General features: G+C 53.5%; 1 protein-coding gene across 2 annotated transcripts in view; it reads left to right on the top strand.

The window, feature by feature from the left end:
- Nucleotides 1-955: 955 nt before the first annotated feature.
- CGN (cingulin) overlaps nucleotides 956-26524 on the top strand; it is a 39453-nt gene continuing 13884 nt past the window's right edge. The window contains exons 1-15 of one of the 2 annotated variants that reach the window (XM_077841001.1): nucleotides 956-2176; nucleotides 3158-3258; nucleotides 4904-4973; nucleotides 7025-7123; nucleotides 7700-7851; nucleotides 8336-8477; nucleotides 8893-9105; nucleotides 10034-10182; nucleotides 10923-11064; nucleotides 11639-11851; nucleotides 12439-12645; nucleotides 13542-13799; nucleotides 16224-16394; nucleotides 18042-18203; nucleotides 22729-22818. In XM_077841001.1, the coding sequence (XP_077697127.1) occupies nucleotides 977-2176; nucleotides 3158-3258; nucleotides 4904-4973; nucleotides 7025-7123; nucleotides 7700-7851; nucleotides 8336-8477; nucleotides 8893-9105; nucleotides 10034-10182; nucleotides 10923-11064; nucleotides 11639-11851; nucleotides 12439-12645; nucleotides 13542-13799; nucleotides 16224-16394; nucleotides 18042-18203; nucleotides 22729-22818 (3369 nt within the window). In that variant the 5' untranslated portion in view covers nucleotides 956-976. Of the gene's footprint in view, nucleotides 2177-3154; nucleotides 3259-4903; nucleotides 4974-7024; nucleotides 7124-7699; nucleotides 7852-8335; nucleotides 8478-8892; nucleotides 9106-10033; nucleotides 10183-10922; nucleotides 11065-11638; nucleotides 11852-12438; nucleotides 12646-13541; nucleotides 13800-16223; nucleotides 16395-18041; nucleotides 18204-22728; nucleotides 22819-26524 lie in introns of both variants that reach the window. The other variant, XM_077841000.1, reaches the window with a different exon arrangement.

The following is a 26524-nucleotide window of genomic DNA, read 5'->3' as shown; positions in this document are numbered from 1 at the left end:
TGGGAATTAGCTCAGTGACCTCTTCAGGTGATGTCTTGCCACCATCACTCCTGCTCTAGGACCCACATCTTTCCAAGGACCGCAGCGTCCTCTTCAGCAACACAGACCTCGGCTATGCCACACGCTGTGCTCCCCCCTTCCGGGGGACCTGCAGTCCGCTGTTCAGCCACTTCCCTTAGTGGCTACTGCAGCGAATTGTTTGGCTACTTCCCCGTGGCGCCAGCATCCTCTTTGCCCTTGCCTCAGGGCCGCAGCCAGCCAGTGTCTCTCTCACTTCCCCTGGTCCCTGCTAGCAGCACTGCTTTGTCCATGATGCTGGCAGTTGTCTCAGCCCTCCAGAGACACCATCCTTCCTCTCTGGGGTCCCAGCAGAGAACTCCCCTCCTCTGCCCTGCAGCTCCCTTTTTATATGGGCCTGCTTGGCTGCTCCCCTCAGCCCTTCTCTGTTTGGCTGCCTTCTGCGCAGCCTCCCATGGGCTCTGTTAACCCCTTAGAGCCCAGTGTGGGGCAGGTGCCCCATCATAGCCTACAAGTACCTTCGTGGGGAACAAACATTTAATAGTGGGCTCTTCAATCTAGCAGAGAAAGGTTGAACATGAGGCAATAGTTGGAAGCTGAAGCTAGACAAATTCAGCCAGGAAATAAGGGGTGGGTGTGTGTGTGTGCGTGTGGTTTTTAACAGTGAGAGTAACCACTGGAATAATTTACTAAGGGTCATGGTGGATTCTTCATCGTGGGCAATTTTTAAATCCAGATTGGATATTCCTCTAAAAGATCTGGCCTCTGTGATTCAGGAGGGCTGACTGGATGATCACAATGGTCCCTTTTGGCCTTGGAATCTATAAGCCCAGTTTCCTCAAGTGCAGCCTTGCCAGCAGCTGCTCCTGGCTCCCTACTTAAACCCAGCTGTGCCAGTGGCATAAGAGTGTTCTCCTCTTTCCCTTGCAGGAGGCTGGAGTGCTTTTAACCCCCGGGGATGGAGCAGCATGTGAATGGAGCTATGGCCGAGAAGCCAAACCCCATGGACTACGGAGTTCAGATCCGATTCATAGATGACCTGAAGGAAATGAAGAAGCCCCAAAACATCAGGCCTAAGCATTCCAAGCCAGGCTCCTATGGGGTTGCGGTGAGGGTCCAGGGCATTGATGGGCAGCCCTTTGTGGTCCTGAACAGTGGGGCGAAAGGAGAGGACTCCTTCGGGGTGCAGATCAAAAGCGAGAGTAAATACGGGAACCCTGCTCACAGCCAGTGGCCTGAGCAGCTGCCCCCTAACTCTCTCAGGGAAGGCCCGGGCTCCATCAGTTCTGATTCTGATTTGCCGGAAAGCCGGTACGTGGCCAGACATTCCCAGTACAGCACCTCTGACGAGGAGCTGAGCTCCCAGCGCTACCCAAGGGAGACGAGGCCTGTCAGCGCTGAGGCAGCTCATTCCTACAGCCAGGATGGCTCCTCATCCCCTCAGGGCGGCTCCAAACAGCTGCCACCCCAGAGGCGTTTTGGGGAGGAGCTGAGGAGGACTCAATCTCACAGCTCTCTCTTAAGCCCCAGTTCAGAGGAGGCCTATGGCCCAAGCCCCCTCAGCATGCAGACCAGGGGCACCTACCGATCCCAGTCTCCAGCCAGTACGAAGAGCAGCAGCACGCTGGACATTGCAGGCAGGAAAAGGACTGGCCCCAGCCGGGAATCCCATCCAGCTTCTGGACGAAGGTTTGTAGGCAAGCAGCGATCACCAGACCCAGAGTCCTCCGGTCCTCGGCAGCCAGCTGACCAAAGTGACATTGACACGAAGCCCCTGTCCTCAGTGGATTCCCTGATCACGAAGTTTGACGGGAAGGTTCAGCAGAGGGGCCGAGCTGCCAGGAGAAGCCGGATCTCCCTGGAGGAGAGGAAGCGGTCACAGAGTCTTGAAGGCAGGGTGTCCTACTACGACACGGCCGATTCCAGAGAGCTGAGCTCCGCCCAGCTCCAGGATCGCCTCACAGAAGGGCCAAAGGGCCTGGCTGCCAAACCGCCTGGTGCGGCCAATGCCTCTCGCACCGGCAGCCTGAACCGAGCGCTCCCGGAAGATCTGAAGGAAAACTCAGTGAAGGTCCAGCTGATGCGAGACTGGACCCATAAAAGCTTGGAGGAGCCTGTGGTTGAGCAGCAGCAAAGTCAAGTGCAATCCGAAGTGCAGGTAACTCTTCGTTTGGGGCTCAGTCCTGCTCGGCACGCTGGCCGTGCTTCAGCACCTATTTCACTCTAAGCACAGGAGTAGCCAATGGGAGTAGCGATGCGCTTGACTTCTTGACAGCCCAGCAAACCACATGCTGTCAATGCTCAGGATGGAGCTTTAATTAGCTCTCTGGGCCTCAAGTTCACTGCCTGGGTGATGCCATTGGTCCCTGATCTCAGGATATGCCTGCACTGCAGTCGGGAGGTGTGATGGCAGTAATTGCTGCACAGGCCAGCTTCACCTGGCACCCTGGGGACAGAGTCAGGCCACCCGCTCGTCTTGCTGAGACTTTGCTGCTGCGGTTCCCACTAGCTTTGCGCTGCAGTCGCAGTGTAGACGTGCCCTGCGATGCCAGACGCTGGTGGTGGCTGCAGCAGTGTGGTTATTCAACCTGAAATCGGCATGCTCCATCTTCGGGCTCGTCCTACCCCAATGAGGAAGCTGCTGCTCCTCCTCCTTAAGGAATGCTGTTCCCAGCTGGCCTATTTCCAAGTGCTTTATGCACTAGAGTTCAATGCTGGGAGTGTAGGTCCCGAGGTGCATTTGACTCGGAAATTCACTAGGCCCTTAAGGGCCACAACCTAACTGCCACCTACACCTAGTTATATCAGATCCCAGCCACGTTTGCTTGCAAAACTGCTGCTGTTGTCCTCTCCTAATATAGGGAGCAGAGTGACAACATCATAGGTGGATGCAGATCTTCCTGCTTCAGGGTATAAACCAAGCACTCATTGTCTGGGCTTAAGAAGAAACTTACTTTGTGGGTAGGTTATTCCATAAAGGGAGTGGTGGGGTTGGCTTGCGCATTGCTCTGAATCAGCTGGTGCTGGCTCGCATCAGACGGGATACCAGGCTAGATGGGCCCATTGGTCTGATCCCGTCTGGCAGGTCCTACTGCTGTGCAATGAGCATCTGGTGATGCTTGTCCTGTCTCATTAGCAGCTTAAGTCCACTCCAGACCTTCTGAAAGACCAGCAGGGAGTCTCTCCGCCTGGGAGCAGCGAGTACACCAAGGAACTGATTTACAGTATTCTGAAGGATGGGTGAGTGTTGGGCCGAGCGCTTGTGGGTCCAGTGTTAGACAGGATATCCGCATCTGATGTGCAGCTGGCTCCGTTGGAGCATGGGGGACTGGAGGCATTGAGTGCTTCACTGCCATAAACTATGGGTGACAAGGTGAGGGAGGGAATATCTTTTATTGGACCAACTTCTGTTGGTGAGAGGCACACGCTTTCATGCTTACAGCTCTCTCACAGAAGTTGGTCCAATAAGATATTCCCTCCCGCCCCCGTGTTTCTCTCATATCCTGGGACCAATACGACTCCAACAATGCTGCATAAACTCACTCTAGTGAAAAAGGTTTCTGAAACAATACAAAGACTTGCTGCATCATCTTGGGGGTGGGATCAGGGCTGACCAGAGGCGGGGGGAAAAAAGGGGGCACAATTGTACTGGGGCCCTGAGCTCAGGGCTCCCCCCCAAACATCTGTATAAATAAAGTGAAATGGGAGGAGGTGGGGCCCCAGCAAACGTGATGCATCAGGGCCCCACATTTCTCTCAAGGGGGTGGTGTTTCTCAAGTGAACTCTGCCCCATAGCTCTCGCTAGGAAAATCTATCCTAAACAGGAGCCTTTCTACCAAGTCTGTTACACAGGGGCTCAGACTAGCTGATCACAATGGGCCCTTCTGGCCTTGGAATCTGAGTGTAGAAAATCTGGCCCCAGATGTGTAGGAAAATTGGTCCTTTAAATAAATCTCTGTTCCTTTCAATCCAGCCCTGGGATAGGAGTCTAGTGCCCTGGGCATCTTGCGGGAGTGTATGCTTAAGAACCCTTGAACTACAGCTTAGCCCACACACTAACAACTGTAAGCCTCTTGGCTAAACGGTAGCAACTCTAGAAAGGTGCAAATTGTGCACATGGCAACCTTGGAGCCGACAAAGGGAATTAATTCCTAGGGGCGTCGCCTTCTGTTTTAAATAATCCTGTGGAGGTGGATAGTGTCTGTTCTCTGGGAAGTCCCCAGGTGGGTGGGAGTACAGGGCAAATGAGGCAGCTGATCTGCTGAACTTAATCACTAAAAGGATTCTCTATGGGAAAGTAAGGGTTTAAAGATGACCTCTCTCCTTCCCCTTCCCTGTCTTGTGGATACTTGACTGAAACACTCACTTTCAGATTTTCACTCCCATGGCTTCTTGTAAAGAGGGACTTACCCCTTTACCTTCAATTCATATATTATGGGCCTCATAAACTGTGGGGAGCGGTGAATCGAACTTTCCTCTAACTTGCCCCAGAGGTGCTCATCATAAGTGTTACCTGCAACAACATTAAGTTAAAAAATCTGGACAGAAGTGTGTATGTCTCTTAAATACTTACTTTGGTAACAGGGGCCAAGTATCTGAGCACTTCACAACCTTTAATGTATTTCATCCTCTCAATGCCCCTATGAGGCAGTGAAGAGCAATTATCTCCCTTGTTCAGATGGGGAAACTGAGGCATGGAGGGGTTAACTGACTTGCCCACGATCACATAGATCCTGTGGCAGAGCAGAGATTCAAATCTAAGTCTCCAGAGTCATAGGCGAGTGCCTTAAACGCTGCTTTGCTTTTCCTCCCCCCGACTCTTGTGGCTGTGTCCCTTTTAACCTGAATGATTTTCTTTGTTGGTATTTGCTTGTTTCTTTTTCAGGAGCAAAGAAAGTGAAAGCTCACTGAAGAGAAAAACCAACCTGATGTTTGAGAAGATCCAAGCGCTCACTGTAAGTCTCCATATCAGTCTCCCCTTATTTTGCAAAGAATGACATTCACCCCTGGACAGAGTCCAGTGCAAAAGCCCTATAAGACTTATGGGGCACCCGGCTCTCAGCAGAAGGGTAAATTTTTCACCCCCGTATTATCAAACCAGGGTGGTACTGATTGGGCAGGATGACTGCCGTCTCTTAGTGTACATCTGCACTGCAGCTGGAAGTGTAATTCCCTGGTCAGAGAGACGTACACCTGCTAGCTCCAGTCAAGTTAGTGCAATAAAAATAGCAGCATGCCAGGGTGGTGTGGGCCGCGGGAGAGGCTAACAATCCTCCTACTTAGCTATTGTTTCACATGGGATTGTTCTCCGGGCAGCTTGCGTTGGTTGCTGTGGCAACGCTGCCATTTTTAGTGCACTCACTCAGTCAAAGCTAGCCCAGGCATGCTGCCCCAAGCTGGAAACTTACAGCTGCACTGTAGACACTACCCTCTTCTCCTGACCCGCACCAAGGGGCTGAGCTCCCTCCCCCTCCACCCCTCACGGGAAACCCCCAATACGCAGCGTGGTCAGATGCATTGTGGGCTTTTCACCTTTCGTTAAGCCATCGACAATTGGCCCCAGCTGGGGGTTGGATTCCAGGCTTGACAAGTCAGTGATCTGACAAATGCTTTGCTCTCTAGGGCTCAATATTTTTATCCTTTCTGAACTGCAACCTTGAGCAGTTTGAAGCAAGAATGAAAATTTTGGGGCTGGGATTCTGGGGGGGGTGTGTTGTTTACATTATCCCATTCGCTGGAAGAGATCAGTTTTTCCTGTGGACGCTGCTGTGGCCCTGGACTTGGTTTTTTGTTTTGTTTGTCATCTTCTCCAGGGAAGCAGACAGAAATGACTCTTTCATTCTGAGAATTATCTGTCTATGAAAGCAACATGGCTTCCTTTCAGGCATCAGCTCTGATGCTGCTGGAGATGTTAACTTAACAGGGAGCGCAGTTCCTGTTTCATATTCCATGTTAAAAGGGATCTGAACCCATTTTGCCAACTCCACCATTCTCACAGCTCATTTGGTGCTGGCTCCTTCCTGCTGTGCTTGGAGCTTGCCTGAAATGGCTGCGATCTTGATTAAACCTGGCATTTCAGAGCCTCCGACTTGAGGCCCAACATACCTCTGGCAGGACGTGGATCGATATCTTTCGATGTTGGCATCAGAGGGCAGCTTGCTCGTGTCAGGTTTAAAAACAAAAACAAAAAACTGCTGCTGAGAATGATACTGTCATTTTTAACTCTTAACTTAAAGGAAGTTTAAAATTGATGGCCTGAACTACTTGAGCACTGAGGGGAGAAAAACCGGAGACCACTAGATTGGCACTAAGGAGATCTGGGTCCTAGTCCTGGCCCCACCACAGGCTGCGGGTGTGACCTCGGGCAAGTCCTTGCGCCTCTCCATGCCTCAGTTTCCCCGTATGCACCCTGGGGATACTAGCTCTGCCCTGTCTCACAGCGGGGTTTGTGAGGATCAGTACACTAAGACTGTGAGGTGCCCAAAGTCTGTCATGATGGAGGGCTGTAAAAGTACCTAGATATTACTAAAGGTACCCTGTATCAGTGTTACCACTATCAGAAGAGACTGAGATCAAGGCCCCGTTTTGCTAGGTGCTGTACAGACACGTGGTCCTCGAAGTGAAGTGCTTGTCATGTACATAGGAAAGAGAAAGGAAGATCCCCACCCCTGTTTTACAGGCCTGTCTTGGGTACTTACCTGGCCCCCCATCACCACAATATCAGAGCACCACACATTCGTCAATCAATTCATCCTCCCAAGACCCAGAAGGTGGAGCTAGGCTGTTGTCCCCATTGTACAGGTGGGGAACTGAGGCACAGGGAGGCCAAGTGATTTGCCAAGGGTCACAGAGGAATTCTGGTGGAGCTGGGACTTGAACCCAGGGCTCCAGAGTGCCATCCCAGTCAGTGTCTTAACCACAAGACTGTCCTTCCTCTCCAATAATTGACTTCAGGCAGCATCTCCAGGGTGCTTGTGTTAGACAGAGCCCCCTCTTTGTTTAACAGGTGGTGCCTCCTGAGGACGCGAGAGCATCCATTTCCCAGAACAGTGAGCTGAAGAGGAAGGTGGAGGAGCTGCAGGAGAAACTAGATGAAGAGACAAAGGTGACACCGGTACCTGGTCGGTTAGATGCACTGGACAGTCAACTCCTGCATTGCCAGGAGGGTGGTGGAAGGCTGCCGGCCCTATGGAGCTGCCACCCTTCCACTGCTTTGGGTGGGGAGGGGGGGTGAACTCTGTGCTGTCACCATACACCCCAGCATGGAGTGGGGAGGTTTGGGGGGAGACTTGGCTAGTGACTCTGTAATTACATTGGTCCAGTGGCTGTAAGTACTGTGTACCCTTTACTCTTCGACTGGAATATCAGCTGTAGGGCTGCCTGCGGGTTGTGGGGTGGGTTCTATCTCTGCCTACCCCTAACCAGTTCCCTGCACAAACTCATCCCTTTTTTACCTCCTTCCCTCCCCGCAAATTAGGAGTGAGGTGCCTAATCCCCTTAGAACCAGATCCTCGGCTGGCCCAGTTCCGGTGAAGTCAGTGGACTGACTTACGCCAGCTGAGGATCCGTTTGCGGGATGCCACGAGAAACATTCTCTGAAGTTAGCTGGTGGCAGCATCCCGTTAAATCCTAGCCTCTCCCTCTTCCGTGGCCGCTAATGCTCTATTCTCCCCTCTCCCAGCTCCGCCAGAAAGCGGAGCAGGCCAGGGAGCATGCCAGGAGCAGTGCTGCTCGGAACCTGGAGAGCCGGCTGGCGGAGGCGCAGGATGAGGGCAGGCTCCTCAAGGAAGACTTGGAGAAGACGATGCAGGAGCTGAAAAGCCGCTTGCAAGAGTAGGAGCCACTTCTTGTGTCTGGGGTGGGCTACGCAGGTCCTGGCAGAGCGCTAACGCTCTTCGCTATGGATACCGTGCTCTCCATCATTAATAAGCCCTTCCCACCTGAGTTAGGTTGTGGGCATCCCTGTTTTATAGATGGAGAAACTGAGGAAGAAGTGACTTGCCTTATCTAGCTGATCCTAACTGCCTCAAGGCCATTAATGGCTTTGTCCTCTCAGCCCCTGCTTGAGGTATTATCTCCATTGTACAGCTGGAGAACTGAGGCACAGGGTAGATGGAATGACTTGCCCAAAGTCCCACAGGAAGTCTGTGGCCAAGGCTGGGAATTGAACTCAGGTCTCCTGACTCCCAGCCCAGAGCCCTACCCACTAGGACCCCTGGTGTCTGGGCCAGAATTGTATGTGGGGCTGTGGCTGTACTGTGCTGAGACCAGGCTCCTCCCTGGCTGGCTGTAAACAGGCTCACCGGGTCTCCTCTAGGCTGACGGAAGTGAAAGCTGCCAGAGAGCAGGCAGAGGACAAACTGGGAGACGCAGAAGAGCAGCTAATGGGGATGCACGAGGAGCTGGACAGGCTGCGGAAAACCTCAGTGGATTCTGCAGACCGAGACGAGCTCATGAAGGTACATGACTCTCCCCACCTCATCATGCGTCTTGGATCCTGACTGCGCTTCTCAGTAGGGGTAAATAGATGCGGCCGTTGAAGCCGACGGTGCTGCGCTGAATTACAGCACTGGGGGAGCAGGGCCTCTCCCTGAATCAGCATTCCACCAATAATCCCTAGCGCCCTCCGCACTGGATACAGGAGGTCAGTCTCATTATCCCCACTGAGCAGATGGGGAAACTGAGGCACCAAGGCACAGTAACTTGCCCAAGGTCACCCTGCAGGCTGGGGGCAGAGCTGGGAAGGGAACCCAGATTGCCAGAGTCCCAGTCCAGTGTGCTCCACTGGCCAAGACTGCCTCTCTACAGCACTGCTAGACGTGTATAGCATAGCTCCAGGTGGGGAAAGCATCTCTGTCCCTCCCCTCCCCTCAGGAGCTTCTGGAAACCAGAGAGGAGTTGGAGGAGGTCCTCAATGCCAAACAGAAGCAAGAAGAACATCTGCGCCTGCGGGAGCGGGAGCTGACGGCGCTGAAAGGAGCCCTGAAGGAGGAGGTGGCGAATCACGACAAGGAGCTGGACCGGGTGACACAGCAGTACCAGCACGACATGGACCAGCTGAGGCGAAACATGGAGGACGTGTCTCAGGTAAAGCCACAGACGCGTGAAATGGAAGCGTAAAGCGAACACGCTGGGGGAACTGCTGGCGTCTGCTAGGAGATTAAGGCTTGCTCATTTTACAGACTGGATTTAGAAGACGTAGAAAATTATAGCTGTGGCCCGCTTCCCTTAAATGCCCTCCCCCCTTGCTTTTCAGTGGGCTACGACCTTTGCTTCCTGTCCTAAAGTATCCTCGAGGGGTGGTGTGGCCATGGGCACTGCATGTCCCTGCTCAGTGACGGGGAGGCTCTGGGCTATACCAGAAAGTTGCACCAGTTTTAACTTACGGTGTGATCTCTCTTAAACCGCTTTCTAGCTGGTTCAGACATCTCAGTGGATGCTCATTTTGGTCAGAACCTGATTTATTTCTGCTCCGCACAGCTGACCAAAATCAGCGTCCATGCAGCCTTCTGCACTGATTTAATGAAAGCTGGTTTAAAAGAGGTCCCAGCTCAACTTAAACTGGTGCAACGGCTCAGCTGATGCCTTGGTCGGTGTGTGCAAAGCACTGTGAACCGCCAGAGAAAAGGGGCACGTTACTTAGCGCTCCTCCTCCCCCAGCACTGAACTTCTGAATCCATTGACCGAGCGCTATATGTGGGTGCTCAAATCACTTGCTTAAGCGATGGCTCGAATATGTCTCTCCGTGGTGCTGAATTCTGGTGTGTTATGCTAGTATCCAGTTGGAGGAGCTCCCTAGATTTTAGAGAAGCTACTGCAGATGACCCTAATGTAACAAAGGACAGGATCTAGGCTGGGTGTGCGTTGGAAGCCTCCACTAAGTATACGGAAAGCTGTAAGGAACCCTGTGTAAGTTTTGCAGAGGTTTCTACCAAGGCATAACTTTCCCAGCCTACTTGCAGTAAATGCACCCAACCCAACAGCAAATGCTTGACAGCTTCATTCCTGTTCCTAGGACCAAGCCAGTCTAGAGATCGAGAGGCAGAAAATCAACTCGATAGTGAGGAAGCTCCAGAAGGAGCTGGAGGAGAGCAACGAGGAGACCGGCCACTGGAGGGAGATGTTCCAGAAGAACAAGGAGGAGCTGCGCAGCACCAAGCAGGAGTGAGCTCTCACTGATGCGCCGTGTGCATCCCAGGATCGCAGCTGTGACTGGGCATGGTTAGCTAGGGCCGATCTGCCCACAGGCTAGAGTGGTCCTAAAGGGTTCGGCTGCTCCATCTTATCCAGTCATAGAATCATAGAATATCAGGGTTGGAAGGGACCTCAGGAGATCATATAGTCCAACCCCCTACTCAAAGCAGGACCAATCCCCAATTTTTGCGCCAGATCCCTAAATGGCCCCCTCAAAGATTGAACTCACAACCCTGGGTTTAGCAGGTCAGTGCTCAAACCACTGAGCTATCCCTCCCCCTCAAACGCCTTTCCTGTAAATCCAGGAAAGATAACTGGGGGATGTCTCCCGACCTGGCTCTAGGGTGTCATTCCAGGGAGAATCAAGGCAGGATTCTTGGCCTGGGCTCACTGGCAGAAGCCGTGATGCGGTCGGTGGACAGGCTTACAGGCACTGGCATTGCTGATGTGGAGCCCAGCAAGGAGCCGCACGGTGCCTCTCTGATCCTGTCACAACGTTACCCAAGGGAGGATAGGGGGTCGTGTAGCTCAGGCTTGGCTGGTGTGCACAGGGCATGCGGCCAGCCACCTAAGTCTCAGTGCACCCCTCCTGGTGACCTTCGTAGGCTTTCTTCCCACTCAGCCCAGCTTCCCACAGGGTCAGACTCCCCATGGTTCTTCCATGGGGCAATGGGGAGCCCACCTGGCACTACTTCTCTTCCCGCATGCAGGCTCATGCAGGTGAAACAGGAGCGGGAGGAGTTCGAGGAGGAGCTGCGGGAGCTGCGGGAGCGGTTCTCGGCCATGCGGGTGGAGGTGGACCAGGTCAGGAACAGCACCGTGGATGCTGGCCAAGTAGAAGCCCTGAAGAAGGTATGATGGGCAGAGCGTGGTCAGAAGGAAGGTGGCTCTTGGCTCATAGAGCAGCTGTGTGAACTACCTGAAGGTTGGGGCCCGGTTTTCACGGATGCCAAGGCCTCTTCAGGCCACTCTGGTAGCAGAAAGGTGCCTTAAAATGAGCTCCCTGAGATCCCCATGGCACATGGGGCCACTGTACCACTGGTGTAGCTGTTGGCATAGAGGGCAGGGTAAGGAAGTGGTCAGAGCTTGCCCCACTACTCTCTGCTGCCCAGAGCCCAGGGGGTTATGGCTAGAGCAGGTTGGGAATCTTCTGACAGAAAGTTTTTCTTTCCCTCCCCGACCCCCTCCCCCTCCCCCCAAATGGGGACAGGAAAAAACACTTCCTGCCCAGGCCTAGCTACCACAACGCAGTGGTCTTAACTGGGACCACTGCTAAGCTGAGGGTAGCAGGGTCTCTGGGAGCCCAGTTCCCTCTCTGTTAGACCTCCGGCTACCTCATGAGCACTGCCGGGACTCCCAGAGCTTGGCGCGTGTATTCGATGCTCTTTAAAGCCTGTCAGCAACTCTCCTCCTCCTCCTCCTGCAGAAGCTGCGTCAAGCCCAAGAGGAGCTGAGGGAGCTGGCTTCAGAGAAGCAGGCCCAGGACGAGCTGGTCCACCAGAGGGAGCGGGAGCTGGCCGCCCTGAAGGGGGCACTCCAGGAAGAGGTGGCCAGCCGTGACATGGAGGTAGAACAGCTAAAGCAGCAGTTCCAGAAGAACTTGCAGCAGCTCAGGAAGGACTACGACGAAGCTGCCAAGGCAAGAGCCCTGGGTCTCCCAGCTCGGACCCCCTATAGCAGAGGACCCCTGGGAATGCCTATCCCTGCCTGATCTCAAGCCAGGCATGCTGAAGGCTGCAAGCCTGGGTAACTGGCACCGGTGGGCAGTGACTATTGCAGCTCAGGGGTGTGGGGCACAGGACTGTACCCAGGACACAGATCTGGGGCACCTTCTGCACAGCTTGCTTTCCTGCACCCTGCCCCGAGACCTGCCCTTTATCGCTGTGACAGCAGCAAACCTCTGAGCCCACAATGCCCCTTGCGCGTGTCTGGCTGCTTGCCGCCTCCATATCCTTGGAGTTCCGTCCGAGGCTCCATTTCCCACCCCGGTGACCCAGCAAGCGAGAGGTGCCAGCTCTTGCAGAGGCGCCCGCTCACTGTGCGTGGGGCCACAGGGGAACGGGCATCCTCTGTCCAAAGATCTACACCTGAGAGCCCATTTGCCCTCCGCTGGACAGAAGCCTTTGGAGACCAGCTCCTGTGAGCGCCGGCTTCCCACGTGCCAGCGGATGGTGTCCGGATCTGGCCCTGGACTCACCTGTGCATGTTTTCTTGCCCGGCGTGCAGGTGAAGGTGGCCGTGGAGAGTGAGAAGGAGGCCACGGAGCAGATGAGGAAGGCCATGGAGTCCGCTCTGCGGGAGACGCAGGAGGAGAATGACGACTTGAGGAGGAAGATCCTGGGCCTGGAGATGCAGGTCAAGGAGTACAGGCACTTCTCCGAGAACTGGGAGGGCTCGGAGGCCAGGCTCAGGGAGAAGATCGCCAAGCTGGAGGTACAGGAGGGCAGCAGCACTGCCGTACACACAGACCCACCTCCTTCCCCAGCTTCCTTCCCAGGGGAACGCCTTGAAGGCCCCATGGTGCTGGGTGCTGCACAGACCTGAAGAAAGTCAGTGCTTCAGGGCATGTCTACACTATAAAGTTAAGTCGGCCTATAGAGTTACAGCCACTGTAGTAATCACTGCCCTGTGACTCGTGTCCACGCTGCCCTTTTTCCGTCAGTGGTGTACGTCCTCACCAGGAGCACTTTCACCAACTTTAGAGGGGCAGTGGCGGGGGGGGCTGAGTCCCGTCAGCTGCTGTGCTCCCGACAGGGAGCAGAGTGCCCAAGGGGTCCGCGCCCGGTGTCCAGTCGGCTGCCCCATTTCTAGCAGGGAGCTGAGAAGCCCAGGGGGGAGCCTGAGCCAGGAGTGGAGACCATGCAGCAGCCCTGCTGGGGAGCTGGCTTGTCAATTTCACGGCTCCAGCAGAGCTGTGAAGTTGACAAGAATGACAGCCAATAGATGTAAGTAATACAGTGTCTACAGGACACTGCGTCGCCTTAACTACACCGACATAAGCCCTACGCCTCTTGTGGAGGTGGAGTTATTCTGTTGGTGTAACAGGGCACTTCCATCGGCGGGAGCGAGGCTGTAGTGTGTACTCTGACATAATTAGATTGATGTAAACTGCCTTCTGTCAACCTCCTGCTGCCGTGTAGACCAGGCCTCAGTGAGCTTACAGCCCACACAGAGGGGAAGGGCCTTGCCCAGGGTCACCCGCAGGTCACCCATCTCCTGAGCATCATCCATTGGACCATGCTGCCCCGTCCAGACTGAGATATTCAAATACAAAGCTCCCAGGGATGTTAGGGGCTGGGCTGTTTCTCTGAGAGCTCCTCCCCTTCCAGGCTGATCGCAGACAGATGGAGGTATCCTTGGAGGAGGCTGCAGAGCAGGAGCAGGAGCTGCTGATGGCCAAGAGGTCTCTGGAGAGCCGCCTGGAAGAGGCCCAGAGGAGTCTCAGCCGGCTATCTCAGGAGCACCAAGTGCTGAACGCCTCGCACCAGGAGGAGATGAAGCAGAAGGAACAGCTGAGGAGGACCAAGAATGAGCTGGAGGAGCAGAAGAGGCTGCTGGATAAGACCACAGAGAAGCTGACCAGAGAGGTTTGTGAGACTCCTCAGCTGATGTCACTGGCTTAAAGCCTGGGGGAGGGGCCAGGTGTTGCCCATGCTCTCCCAGGGCTGCTTGGATCAAGTTATTGCACTGCATGCTGGGACATGTAGTCTCTGTAGGATGCGGCCATCTTAGTCCTGAGAAGCTTGCACAAGGGCCCAGAGTTTAAACCTCCCCCAACCCCCCAAATCTTACACTGGTGGCATTTGCTACCAATAAGGGGAGAGGCCTCTATTTGAAAAGGGCTGGGATTCTGATATGTCCAGCAGCTAGGGTGACCAGATAGCAACTGTAAAAAATCCGGACGGGAGCTGGCGGAGGGTAATAAGTGCCTATATAAGACACAATCCTGAATATTGGGACTGTGCCTATAAAATTGGGACATCTGGTCACCCTGCCAGCAACCTGCTTGCAAACAGGTCTTGGCTGCGTTGAAACATTAACGCTAAGTTGCATCAGGTTCATAAACTGTTCCATTCCACCCAAGCATGGTATCCTTTTGGCTGGGCGGGAGCTTTCAGAGACCTTGGGCTTAATACTCTGGACATCAACTGGTGTTGCCAACAGATCAGATGGCTGCACCCGAGCTGGGCTGTACCAGCGCACAAGGTAGGGAGGTGGTCTAGGGGAAGCCTCTCTTCTCCCTGTCAGGCGACCGGCCTGCCCACCCGCCAGCTAACACGTTTGGCACAGCCAGCAGCAAGCACCGCCTGTGACTGTATTTTGCTCGTGCTCGGAGATCTGTCTGGGAGCCCTTTAATAGAGCACACACGGGACAGTCTTTCTGCTTCCTCTCCCTCTGGCTAGAACAGGATTTAGTCTTTTAATCTCAGATGCTAGCAGAAGCCCATGAAACCTTTTGCGGGAGAACAAGGTCCTGCCTCCAAGCTGGTATCCTTAGCCACAGGACGAGATGGTTCTTGGGTGTATCGTTCTAGCTTGTGAGCAGCTGGTATGTGACTAGGAGTTGCCATGCAGCTGTCCTACAAGCTCTGACACTTCTGTTTTTTTAGAAGAGGCTCTCTTAACCTCTTGTGAGCTAGTATTTCATCAGCTTGTACGAGGGTGGCCCCCACTGCGCTAGGCACCACAAACCCAGCGACTGCAGAGCGCTTTTAATAATCCCTGGCTCTCATCTAGTGCTCTTGATGAGTAAATTCCAAAGGAGGCCTGTACCATTGTCCCCATTTTGCAGATAGAGAAGCTGAGGCACAGAGCAGGGAAGTAACTGGGCCAAGGTCACCCAGCCGCAGAGCTAGGAATAGAATCCCGGTCTCCTGAGTCCCAGTCCAGTGCGCTGTCCACTAGGCCATGCTGCCTCCCCATTTTTAGGAGTTTCCAATCTAGGTTACAGATAAAGCAGTGAGGAGCAATAACTGGCCATTGCGGGAAGCGAGCATTAAAGTGGGTGACGCCTCTCCAGCACTGCAAGGGAGGCCTGACGTAAGGGAACAGCCAGATCATTACACAGTGTCACGTGGCTGCCAACTCCGTTTGTCGCCCAGGCTTACAGAGCTGTTGCTTGGCGTTTGGCTGGGATTCTGCAGGGGCGGCGGGCTGGCCTGCTAGCTGGAGTGCATGTGGCTCGTGCTGCCGTGGCTTGGCTCGCCAAGGGGTGGCATTGGGAGCTCGCCCAGTAGAGTAACTGGAGATGCCTTGCGAAACCAGCTGAAATATGGAGCCATCTGGAAGGTGCTGAGCCACCAGCTGGGGAGGATATTAGTACAGACTAGCTTTTCTTGCCCTCCTAAAATGTCTCGTTAGTCTCCATAAAACCCACTACGACTTCTCAGCTCACTAGAGACCCCAAGGGATGCAGCATCCTGGCAGGTCCTGGGTGCTAGAAGATTTGGGAGTTGTAGGGTGAACTCTGGTATCCAAGGTGACTCATTTTGCAGTCCTCTGGCCCCACCAGGCTCGCTTATGAAATTCACTGGATGATGAGCTCTGGTGGCTGGATTACCCCAGCGATAGGTGCTGTATAAATCTAAGCTGTGCTGCTGGGTGACCTGCAAGGACTTCATATTGCTGGCCCCAGCCGGGTTAGCCAGCTGCGTTTAACAGGCATTTCTGTGCAAAATCTCTGCTTTGAGTTCAGCTTTGCCCATCTCCTTCGGACATCAGTACCATTCCTAGCAGCCTCAGCTCTATTGTTCAAACCAAATGTCTGGGAGAAAAAGGGGAAAGTCCAGCCCACTAACCAGTATTGCAGGGAACACCCTCTTACTTCCTTCCCTTCCTCCTCACGGTGGTTCTAAACCTACTAGGGCTCTCTTCCCTCCACTCCCATGGACGTTAACTGGGACCCCCCAGGTGGCTCCAATGGCATCATTGATCTCCATGTGGCCCAGGGGAGGTGGTTGGTTGTGGGCGCTAATTGTGGGTTCCTAAGTACTCCTTCCCCTGTGCTCTAGCTGGACCAGATGGCTCAGGAGTCCCACAGCTCACTGGCCATGCTGCAGTCGCAGCTGGAGGAGTACAAGGAGAAGTCACGGAAGGAGGTTGCAGATTCCCAGAAGCAGGCCAAGGACCGCAGTGCAGAGGTGGAGAAGATGCAGTTCACCATGGGCCGGCTGCAGGACGAGGTAGGCTGCCGGCTCTCAGGTGCTTCGTCTTGCTCACAACCTGCCAGGGGCTGTCTTTAGAGAGGGTGTCTACGATGTGTTTGCCAGAAATCACTAGCGCTGGGAAGATGCGAACGTCCCTCGTCCACTTTCAAATTACCCAGTGTAACCAAGTCACGCACCTTCCCTGCCTCAGGCAAACTGCCTGGTCAGCTCAGGCCTTGATCCGAAGGTGAGCGTAGCCCTGTTGGAACATGGGAGAATGCAGGAGCAGCAGCCAATGTAACTCTAGACAGTACAAGAGCTCCCTTGCCCCCAATTCCAGTGGAAGAGACTGCACTACCTGAGACTGGCTGCTGTGTCCTTGAAGTCGGCCGTGCTCAAGGGCATCGCGGAGGCTGTATCACCAACGATCCCAGATCAGATCTGTTCAGTAGACAAGTAAAGGGGTGAGCATCTGTAACAGCAAGCGCCAGCAGGGACCAGAGTCGGGCTGGGCGCTGTCTGGCTCCCACATGGCCAGCAATAAAGATCCTGCAGTCAGAACTTAGCAAATTCCGTTTGTGAGCCAGGAAAGAGTCTGCCTCCCTCTTGCATCGCTTGGGGGACTTGGGGACAGACTCTGTTTCCCTCCCCTGGAGCTGGGCTGGCCCTCCAGGGCTAAGAGGAGTGACAGGTAGTGGAATCTCTCTCTAGTTCAGTCTGCTCTGTTCCGACTGGGAGCGCAGACTGGACAGATCGAAGCTGGAGTAATTCTCGCCTTCCGAGTGAAACTGCAGCATCTCGGCCTTCCTGAGACCAGATACCTCTAAGGTGCTTCCTGTGAAACCCATGAGCCCAGTGCCCCAGCGTGTGCGGGTGGAGTGGGGTTGTGCGCTCACAGGGCTGGAGAGCTCTGCCCAGCTATTCCGAATCCAGCTGCTGAGAGCCCTCTGTGCAAAGAGGGAAGCTCTGCTGTGGCTAAGCTCTGGGTCAGCTGCAGCATCACCAGCTCCAGGCCACACGTAGGGCACAGGCTAGAGTGCTGTGTGAGGTGCATTCCCCTCCTTGGCTTGTGTGGGGGTGGGTTTTTTGTTTCAAATCCAGAGTCATTCCAGTTCCTTTCCTGCAGGCTGGCCACTATCCAGAGGGCCACTCGCTACCTGAAGTATGTAGCTTGGTGGTGTCTGGCCCCTCCTACATCTGTTAATCACCCTGATGACAGAGCTGGGTCTTCTCTGCTATGCAAAGAGCAGATCACCGGTACTATGCGTGGGTGCCCAGAAGTGTCCTTAGACCAGAGCCTGCTGGTTGCGGGGGAAGAGTCTCCTCTCGCTGCACAGTGCAGAAATGGGGGCTGTTTCTCTTTTCTCTCCCTCTCCTCCAGCCGAAGCAGGTTGGCCATGGCTGTCTGCAGGGCTCGCTAGCGCTGCAAGCATCAACCACACAGTATCACTGGAGGCCACTAGGAGGTCGTTCAGTGGTTGGCACCACACTGGTCCTATCTGGCCCAGCCTTTGCTTCTCCCCTCCCCCAGGATCCTTTGCTTTGTCCAGCTGCTACACCTGTGAGCCAGCCTGTGTGGTCACTAGGGGAGATCTTCAGATGCCTGGCGTGTACAGCTTTCTGCAGGCTCTAGGGGAACGCCGGGGTAGCGCGGTAGCTCTCTGACGCCGTCTCTTCCCGCAGATCACGCGGCTGAAGCAAGCACTTCAGGACAGCCAGGCTGAGCGGGAAAGCGCCGTGCTGGATAAGGATGTGCTGGCCCAGCGCCTGCAGAACCTGGAGCAGGAGGTGGAGTCCAAGAAACGCTCCCAGGGCGATCGCTCTCGACAGGTCAAAGCGCTGGAGGTTCGTTTGCTCTCCCTGACCCTAGTGCCGCTTTGAACTCCTGTGGCACAGGGAGCTCACGGGAATGCAGGAGTTCTTATTCACAGGGCTTCGGAGCGGAGCCCGGAGCTGGAGCTGGAGCGGAGCCAGAGCACAGCTCCAAAGCCCTGCTTATTCAAGTGCTGGCAGGTGAGGGTCCCCCTGGGAAGGCTGCAGTGGTTGGGAGGGGAAGAGTCTTTATGACCAAGTCCCCATCTCCACTGCCAACCTTACTACAATCCTATCTGTGCCATCTTCCTCCAGAACATCTCACCAGCACTAAATTCCCATGCACAGAACGTAGCATTGTTCTCTGTTCTGCCGCAGAATGGGCGCGACCGTGAAACTGCAACTAACTCCTTTAGCATGGCACTGAACAGTGTGACGCACCCCAGCCCCGGCACCCTGCCTGGGACCCCCAGCAACAATCTGGTGACTAGACTGCCCTGGCACCCTGATACCAGTGCTGCCTCTCCTGCTTGCAGCCCCAGTAATGGCGTAGCTGGGGGACACAGGCCTATAGTCTAATCCATGAGTATGCAGTGGGTGGGGGCTGTATCTCCGGGTCTGCCTGCGTTCCCTGGAGTCCAAGCCTCTGGATTGGCCTGTTTTAGTGCCACAGCTATGCAGGTGCTGGTCAAACGCTTTTTCTCCCCCAGAGCATCTGTAAGTACACGGTCTGCTTTCTCCTCCAGCATGTGCAAACAGCAGGTTGGTTAATGCTGACTGCTGAGGTTCTGATTGCCACAGCCTTTTCTTAGGCCAAACTCCCACTGACTGCATGTTGGGGGGCCTTTCGTGACATAGAATCATAGAATCTCAGGGTTGGAAGGGACCTCAGGAGGTCATCTAGTCCAACCCCCTGCTCAAAGCAGGACCAATCCCCAACTAAATCATCCCAGCCAGGGCTTTGTCAAGCCTGACCTTAAAAACTTCTAAGGAAGGAGATTCCACCACCTCCCTAGGTAACGCATTCCAGTGTTTCACCACCCTCCTAGTGAAAAAGTTTTTCCTAAAATCCAACCTAAACCTCCCCCACTGCAACTTGAGACCATTACTCCTCTTTTTGTCATCTGCTACCACTGAGAACAGTCTAGATCCATTCTCTTTGGAATCCCCTTTCAGGTAGTTGAAAGCAGCTATCAAATCCCCCCTCATTCTTCTCTTCCTCAGACTAAACAATCCCAGTCCCCTCAGCCTCTCCTCATAACTCATGTGTTCCAGTCCCCTAATCATTTTTGTTGCCCTTCGCCGGACTCTCTCCAATTTATCCACATCCTTCTTGTAGTGTGGGGCCCAAAACTGGACACAGTACTCCAGGTGAGGCCTCACCAATGTCGAATAGAGGGGAACGATCACGTCCCTCGATCTGCTGGCAGTGCCCCTACTTATACGCTCCAAAATGCCATTGGCCTTCTTGGCAACAAGGGCACACTGTTGACTCATATCCAGCTTCTCGTCCACTGTCACCCCTAGGTCCTTCTCTGCAGAACTGCTGCCGAGCCATTCGGTCCCTAGTCTGTAGCGGTGCATTGGATTCTTCCGTCCTAAGTGCAGGACTCTGCACTTGTCCTTGTTGAACCTCATCAGATTTCTTTTGGCCCAATCCTCTAATTTGTCTAGGTCCCTCTGTATCCTATCCCTACCCTCCAGTGTGTCTACCTCTCCTCCCAGTTCAGTGTCATCTGCAAACTTGCTGAGGGTGCAGTCCACGCCATCCTCCGGATCGTTAATGAAGATATTGAACAAAACCGGCTCCAGGACCGACCCTTGGGGCACTCCACTTGATACCGGCTGCCAACTAGACATGGAGCCGTTGATCACTACCCGTTGAGCCCAACAATCTAGCCAGCTTTCTATCCACCTTATAGTCCATTCATCCAGCCCATACTTCTTTAACTTGTTTGGTGACGTAACCCTGCCCCCCTCCCCATAGTGGTCATGAAGCCATCAGAGTTAGTAGAGCCCAAATGTTCACCTGTTTTTAAGAAGGACTCTTTCAGCTCCACATCTTAGGCTCTGAATAAGTACTCAAGAACAATAATCAAACTTTCTTGCAACAGCACCGGGCTTCGTGCTGTTAAAGGCAATTGCTAACAAACGATATCTGCTGTAACTGAGATTTTAAAACCAGATGCTTGTAGCCATTAGACTAAAAGCCACCAAGTAAGTTTTTAAGAGTAGCCAGCTGGTGCATCTGTGTAATGGTGAGACAAATCAGCAGGGAGCTGGACTCTGGGAGCGGGGTGGCTAGAAATGACAAGGAGGACTCTGTTTTGAGGGAGAGCTGACAGTTTACCCCGGTGTTTTGCCCACATCTAACAGCAAGTAAGGAAGCATGCAGTCAATCCAGGAGAGCATCTGCTGCTGTCTGTGGCACAAAACCTGCTAGCTACAAAGCCTGCCTTTAACAGCAGAGGGCAGAGTTGTCTTCAGAGTCTCTCATTCACTTGGAAACTGGACCTTTTGTTTAACACTTTCTTTAATTGCCAAAAGAAAAGGAGGACTTGTGGCACCTTAGAGACTAACCAATTTATTTGAGCATAAGCTTTCGTGAGCTACAGCTCACTTCATGCTCAAATAAATTGGTTAGTCTCTAAGGTGCCACAAGTACTCCTTTTCTTTTTGCGAATACAGACTAACTCGGCTGTTACTCTGAAACCTTTAATTGCCAAGTAACTGATTTTGTTTCAGCTCTTTCAAGCCTTGCAGCATAATTGTTCATGGCAGAGACTTGTTCTGTTTCTGGGGTTCTTTATTTATGGATTTATAAAGCAGCTATTTTGATCTGAATGCCAACAGCAGACTTGAGATTCTTTGTGCAGGTCTGTAGTGATCCGCAACAAACCTTATGGTAAAACTTTTAAATACTTTCGGATCAAATCCAAGTCCTCGTTCACCAGTATGTTTAGATGAAGCTCCCAGGCAGATCCAACCCAAACCAATCTTTTAGAAAAATCAAATGGCTTGGCAGTGTGGAACAGAGCAGAGACAGCAGAACCCAAGCAGCCTCGAACATGGTGTCTGGAGATCATGACTTTCCAAGCCACGTTTGAGTTCAGGAAAGGCTTCAGATGCACTTCAACCTTCTGCGTTGTCCGTGCAAACTGTATGGTTTTGAAGCCAGCGTATCGGCAGTGACACTTAATGAGGGATCAGACTCTTATTTCCAAGCATGGTTCAAATCCCATGGCAGACAGGTCCTAAAGTTGCTTAACTGGCTCTCTGCTGCAGTCTGCATTGAAATCTCCAGTGCACCGGAGAAGGGATTTCATGAGGGGTCTCTCTCTCTCTCCCTCCCTCCTGCCCTCCAGGTTGGCTGACAAATGCCCCCCTTCAGAGAGAGTCAATTGCAAGTGCTGGGGGCCAAGCTATCTCCTGTCTGGCCTCAGAGAATAAATGGCTTTCCAAATCTGAAGCCCTTCTGCCCCTTTCTCTTCCCCAACCTGGCCCGTAGGAGTCCTTAGAAAGTTGTGGCTCTGTGAAGCAGGAATTAATGGGTTGGGGTCAGTGCCTCGTCAAAATTAAAATAGCCACTGATCTTTGGTTGCCTGGCTTGAGGCATCCTTGCTCAGCACCTCTGAAAAAAGTGAGGTCCACCTGCCACTGACTCCAGTTCTGGGCGCTCAGCGTTTTGGCAATTCAGCCAACGGTGCCTCCTGTTGGGCACCTGAAATCAGTAGCCCTTCCTGGAAAGGGTGCTTGGAATCTCCTTCCTGCAGGTTGTTCTGTAGGGGCCGCCCCTGAGGCTCTCAGAGCCCCGTGGCAGGCAGTGAGGCTCTGCACAGGCCCGGGGACCAACTTATGTGGCTCACGTTTCAGGAATAGGGTCTTGGGGGTCCTACCGAGCTCTCCCACTGAATCCCCATCACGTTCCTATCCTTACTCCAGCACTCTTGGGGTTAACTGCCTAGCTTCACCATTTCTGAGCACACTGATGTCTTAGTGCGCCCATAACTCCTGCGAGTGCCACAACGCTCTGTGTGAATGGCCCTCTGTCTGGTCCAAGGTTGGGGTGGGGAGTGGTAGTGTCCCATAAACACCCCCTCCCCTCAGTGATAAGCTGCCAAAATCTTAACAACCGGTTTCCTCCTCACTCCCCCCTCCCCCCCTGCCCCAGCTCACCTCCGCTCTGTCTCCCTGGGCCTAGCGCAAAACCACTACTTGCTTCTCAGTCCTCCCAGGCTTCCCGCGTGAACAGCTGATTCGCGGGAAGCAGGGCGGGGGTGTAATTCAGGGGCGGAGGCGGAGCGGAGGGGAGCTGGGAGGGGAGCTGCACCCACCAAATTTTCCCCGTGGGTGCTCCAGCCCCGGAGCCCCCACGGAGCTGGCGCCTAAGGCACCACTTTTGGCCAGTTGTTAAATTTAGAAGCCCTTTTAGAACCGGTTCTAAAAGGGCTTCTAAGTTTAACAACCAGTTCCAGCGAACCGGCTCCAGCTCACCACTACCCCCAGCCCCCATCCTTCCCAGAATCTGAAGCTAGAATAACCCGGGCTCTGCTCGCAGGAGAAATCCAAGCACCTCGAGGTGGAACTGGACGAGGAGAGGAACACGGTGGAGCTGTTGACTGACCGGATTAACCGCAGCAGAGACCAGGTAGGGGAATGTGCTCCAAAGGGAAGGGTTTGAAAACCACACCATAGCCCAGCTTCATCCAATAGGTTAATGGAGACCTGGCGTGGTGTGGGGAGGAAGGGGAGGGTGGGCACAGTGTCCCTGCAATGGGGGAGAGACTGAGGCCCCTGGTATCGGGGGAAGAGGGGGCCAAAAAGGGAGTTTGGGGGAGAGGGAGGGATGCAAGGAGCCCCTGGGGTGTTCAATAAGGTTGGCTGACAGACTAGCAGGGCCCACACTTCTTGGCTTCTAAGTGCCCTGCGTTGTAAGCTCTCTGAAGCAGGGGCCATCGCTTCGTTCTGTGTCCGGTACAGCTCCGAGCACAGTGGAGTGCTGAGCCATGCCTGGGGCTCCTCGCTGCTGCTGCAATATGAACAATGACCAAATAACCCCTCCCTTTGCAGATGGGGAAACTGAGGCACAGAGGTGGGGACTTGCCCAAGAGCCCTGGTGCTCCAGCAACTAGACAGTGCCCTATGACGCTGATCCTCATTTATAATTGTTCAGCGTTCCTTTCCAAGCTAGCCTCTAACACAGCACGGAGCCCACCGGGCGCAGAGTGCAGCCCTTAGCCTTGCTGATGCTACCGTAACTGCTTCCTGGAAGCTCTCTGCTGTGGACATACTTGCCAGTGGAACCGGGGCTTAGCTGTCTGGCTCTTGGTTCTCTCCTCCAATCTGTTCCCCAGCATCATGTTGGCGTGTGACTGAGGTAGACGCTCTGTAGCGTCAGTTGCTTCCACGAAGGGCACTAAAGCAGAACTTCCCTCACTGCAACGGACACATACAAGTGCGCTATCCATGCCCAATAGGTGCTGTTATTTTAGTCCCGTTCAGACACCGTGATGCAGTGGCTAGGACACCCAGGCATCAGGAGTCCTGGATCCTTTTTCCTAGCTCTGTGACTGAATCCACTGTGCAATCACGAACGAATCCCTTCCCCTGCCTTTTTCCTCAGCTTCTCCATCTGCAGAACTGGTGGGGGGGTGGCGGGAGAATCTGGGTAGATTCATGTCTAAACTAAGTTTCATCCTCTCAAGCAACCTCTGACTAGGAGCTACTGCCTCTTGATTGTTCCTAGAAATATTTGCTCAGTGCGAGCTTTTTTTTATCTTTCTGCTTTCCCTGCCTCCTCCTATCCTTGCCAAATAGGCAAATACAGCAACGACTTAGGGCAAATATTCCCCATTCTTGCAGGGCTTCCCTGCTTCACAAACATGCTACTAGTTCTGACTGTTGGCTGTTGATGGAGCTCCTCTGAGCTCCTGCAGACATGGTCTCTATTGCTTTCCATCTAGCAATCTTAGCATCTCCTAAGAGTGCTCTGAAAACACGTTTGTAGCTTGAATCCCTGTAGTAACAAAACCCTCTAACGTGTGCACAAAACATAAGAGATGATGGAGCCTCTTAAAAATAAAGAGCTCATGAGAAGCTCCAGCTGCCACCAGATGCTGCTCTTCTGCATTTTGCAAACTGCTCTGCCACTGGCATAAGTCCCCTTCCCATTATCCTGCTTGAATTATGGGTTCCTGCTGTAACTCGTTTCTGTGGTGGCCTTCGAATGCTCCCATCTCTACCTATGTTGCTGGTTTCTGAATCCAAATTGCAGAACCCTATGGACGCTGCAAGGGCATTTTGAATTGCAAGGTGATTATTTTAATGGCACAGAAAGAACAGGCTACATACAGGTGGAATGGCTTTCTTGGCGCTTAAATTTTCTGAACAGAATTCTCCTTTTGATCTATGGCTTATTAACTCTTATTAGAGCCAGACCTGGAAGTGCTGTGCAGGGAACATATTTTTGAATTGCAGTCTCTGTTTTGTCTGTTCTCTAATTTCTGACGCATACAATCTGAAAGCCAGCTGTCAGCCCCAAGCCAGCTATTCTGTCGTGCTAAGCCATTAGTGGTCTATGGAGAAGTTGCAAAAAGTTTGGGGACTGCCTGCCTGTTAGACTCAGTGCTTCTTAGAGCAAGGTACAACCCTGGTGTACTCTCCAAGTAGCCAGTTATTCAGACTCTACATACCTGTTACTAAATGGTCCTAAATTCTCCATTGCATGCAGCTTAAGTTAAGACTGGATATCCCTTTCTCAGAGGTCTGCTCTAGCTTGGTACATTGGGTGAAGTTCTCTGGCCGGCGTTCATGTGCGACATCAGACTAGATCAGGGGTTCTCAAACTGGGGGTTGGGACCTCTCAGGGGATCACGAGGTTATTACATGACGGGTTGCGAGCTGTCAGCCTCCACCCCAAACACCGCTTTGCCTCCTGCATTTATAATGGTGTCAAATATATTTAAAAGTGTTTTTAATTTGTAAGGGGGGTCACACTCAGAGGCTGGCTATGTGAAAGGGGTCACCAGTTCAAAATCTTGAGAACCACTGGACTAGATCATAATGGTCCCTACTGGCCTTAACATTTACTAATCTGGGTGCCGTCAAAGTCTGAGCTCTGCATTTTCAGACTGGGAAAGTGAGGCACAGAAATGGGTTGCAATACCTGGATTGTAAGATCTTCGGGGCAGGGACTCTTTTCTTCTGTGATCTGTGCAGCACCTAGTGCCATGTGAGGGCATGGCTAACATCCATCAGTAGGTGCAGAGGAGATGCACTGCTAATGCCCTGCAGATCACTGATGTCTTAAGAAAATTTATCCATGTGCAACAGCAGTAAGAGCCTAACTTCTCCTGCCAGGTCTTTCGGGTGTGTCTACATTAGAGTTGCCAACCCTCCAGGATTGGCCGGGAGTCTCCCAGAATATGCCTCAATCTCCTGGTGACTATTAAAGGCAATCTGGGAGATTTTAATAGGCCAAAGTCCGGTCAGCAGCACAGCAGGGCTAAGGCAGGATCCCTACCTGCCCTGGTGCTGCGCGGCTCCCAGAAACAGCCAATGGGTGGCTCCGTGTGCTGCCCCTGCCCTGAGCGCCACCCATTGGTGCTGCGGAGCGGTGCCTGCAGGCAGGGGCAGTGTGCAGAGCTGCCTGGCCACCCCTCAGCCTAGAAGCCAAATGTGCCAATCGCTTCCAAGAGCCGCCCAAGGTAAATGCCGCCCAGCTGGAGCCTGCACCCTGAACCCTCTCTTGCACCCCAACTCCCGCCCGGAGCCCCCTCCCACACTCCAAACCCCTTGGCCCCAGCCCGGTGAAAGTGAGTGAGGGTGGGGGAGAGCGAGCAACTGAGGGAGGGGGGATGAAGCGAGTGGGGGTGTGGGGCCTCAGAGAAGGCGTGGTGCAGGGCATAGCCTTGAGGAAAGGGCGGGGCAAGGGTATTTTGGGTTTGTGTGATTAGCTAGTTGGCAACCTTAGTCTACACTGCAGCTGGGACAGACTCGTGCTAATGGGGCATGGCCACTGCACTCAGAATAGCAGTGTGGACGTTGTGGCAGAGGTTCGGGCCAGTCCTCCAAGCTCAGACTCAGGGGCTAGAGAGTCCGCAGTGTTCACACAGCTGTTCGTAGAGCGCCAACGGGAGTCCGAACCTCCCAGCTGCAGTGTAGAACATCCCCGCATGGTCTCCGCTCACGTCAGCGAAAACGCCCGTCGGTTCGGCTATCCACACTGATCCGCCTCCGCCCTGCCTGGCAAAGGGAAGGGCATTGTTGGAAGGGGGCTGGCAGCAAGTCTTGCGCCTGACCTTGGCGAACGTTAAGAAAATAGAAAAGATCTGGCTGCTGAGTAAACAATGATC

Source organism: Eretmochelys imbricata, chromosome 24 (assembly GCF_965152235.1).
Source record: "Eretmochelys imbricata isolate rEreImb1 chromosome 24, rEreImb1.hap1, whole genome shotgun sequence".
Classification (NCBI taxonomy): domain Eukaryota; kingdom Metazoa; phylum Chordata; order Testudines; family Cheloniidae; genus Eretmochelys; species Eretmochelys imbricata.
Note: the sequence above shows the minus strand (reverse complement) of the source record. Positions and strands in the feature narration are given on the sequence as shown.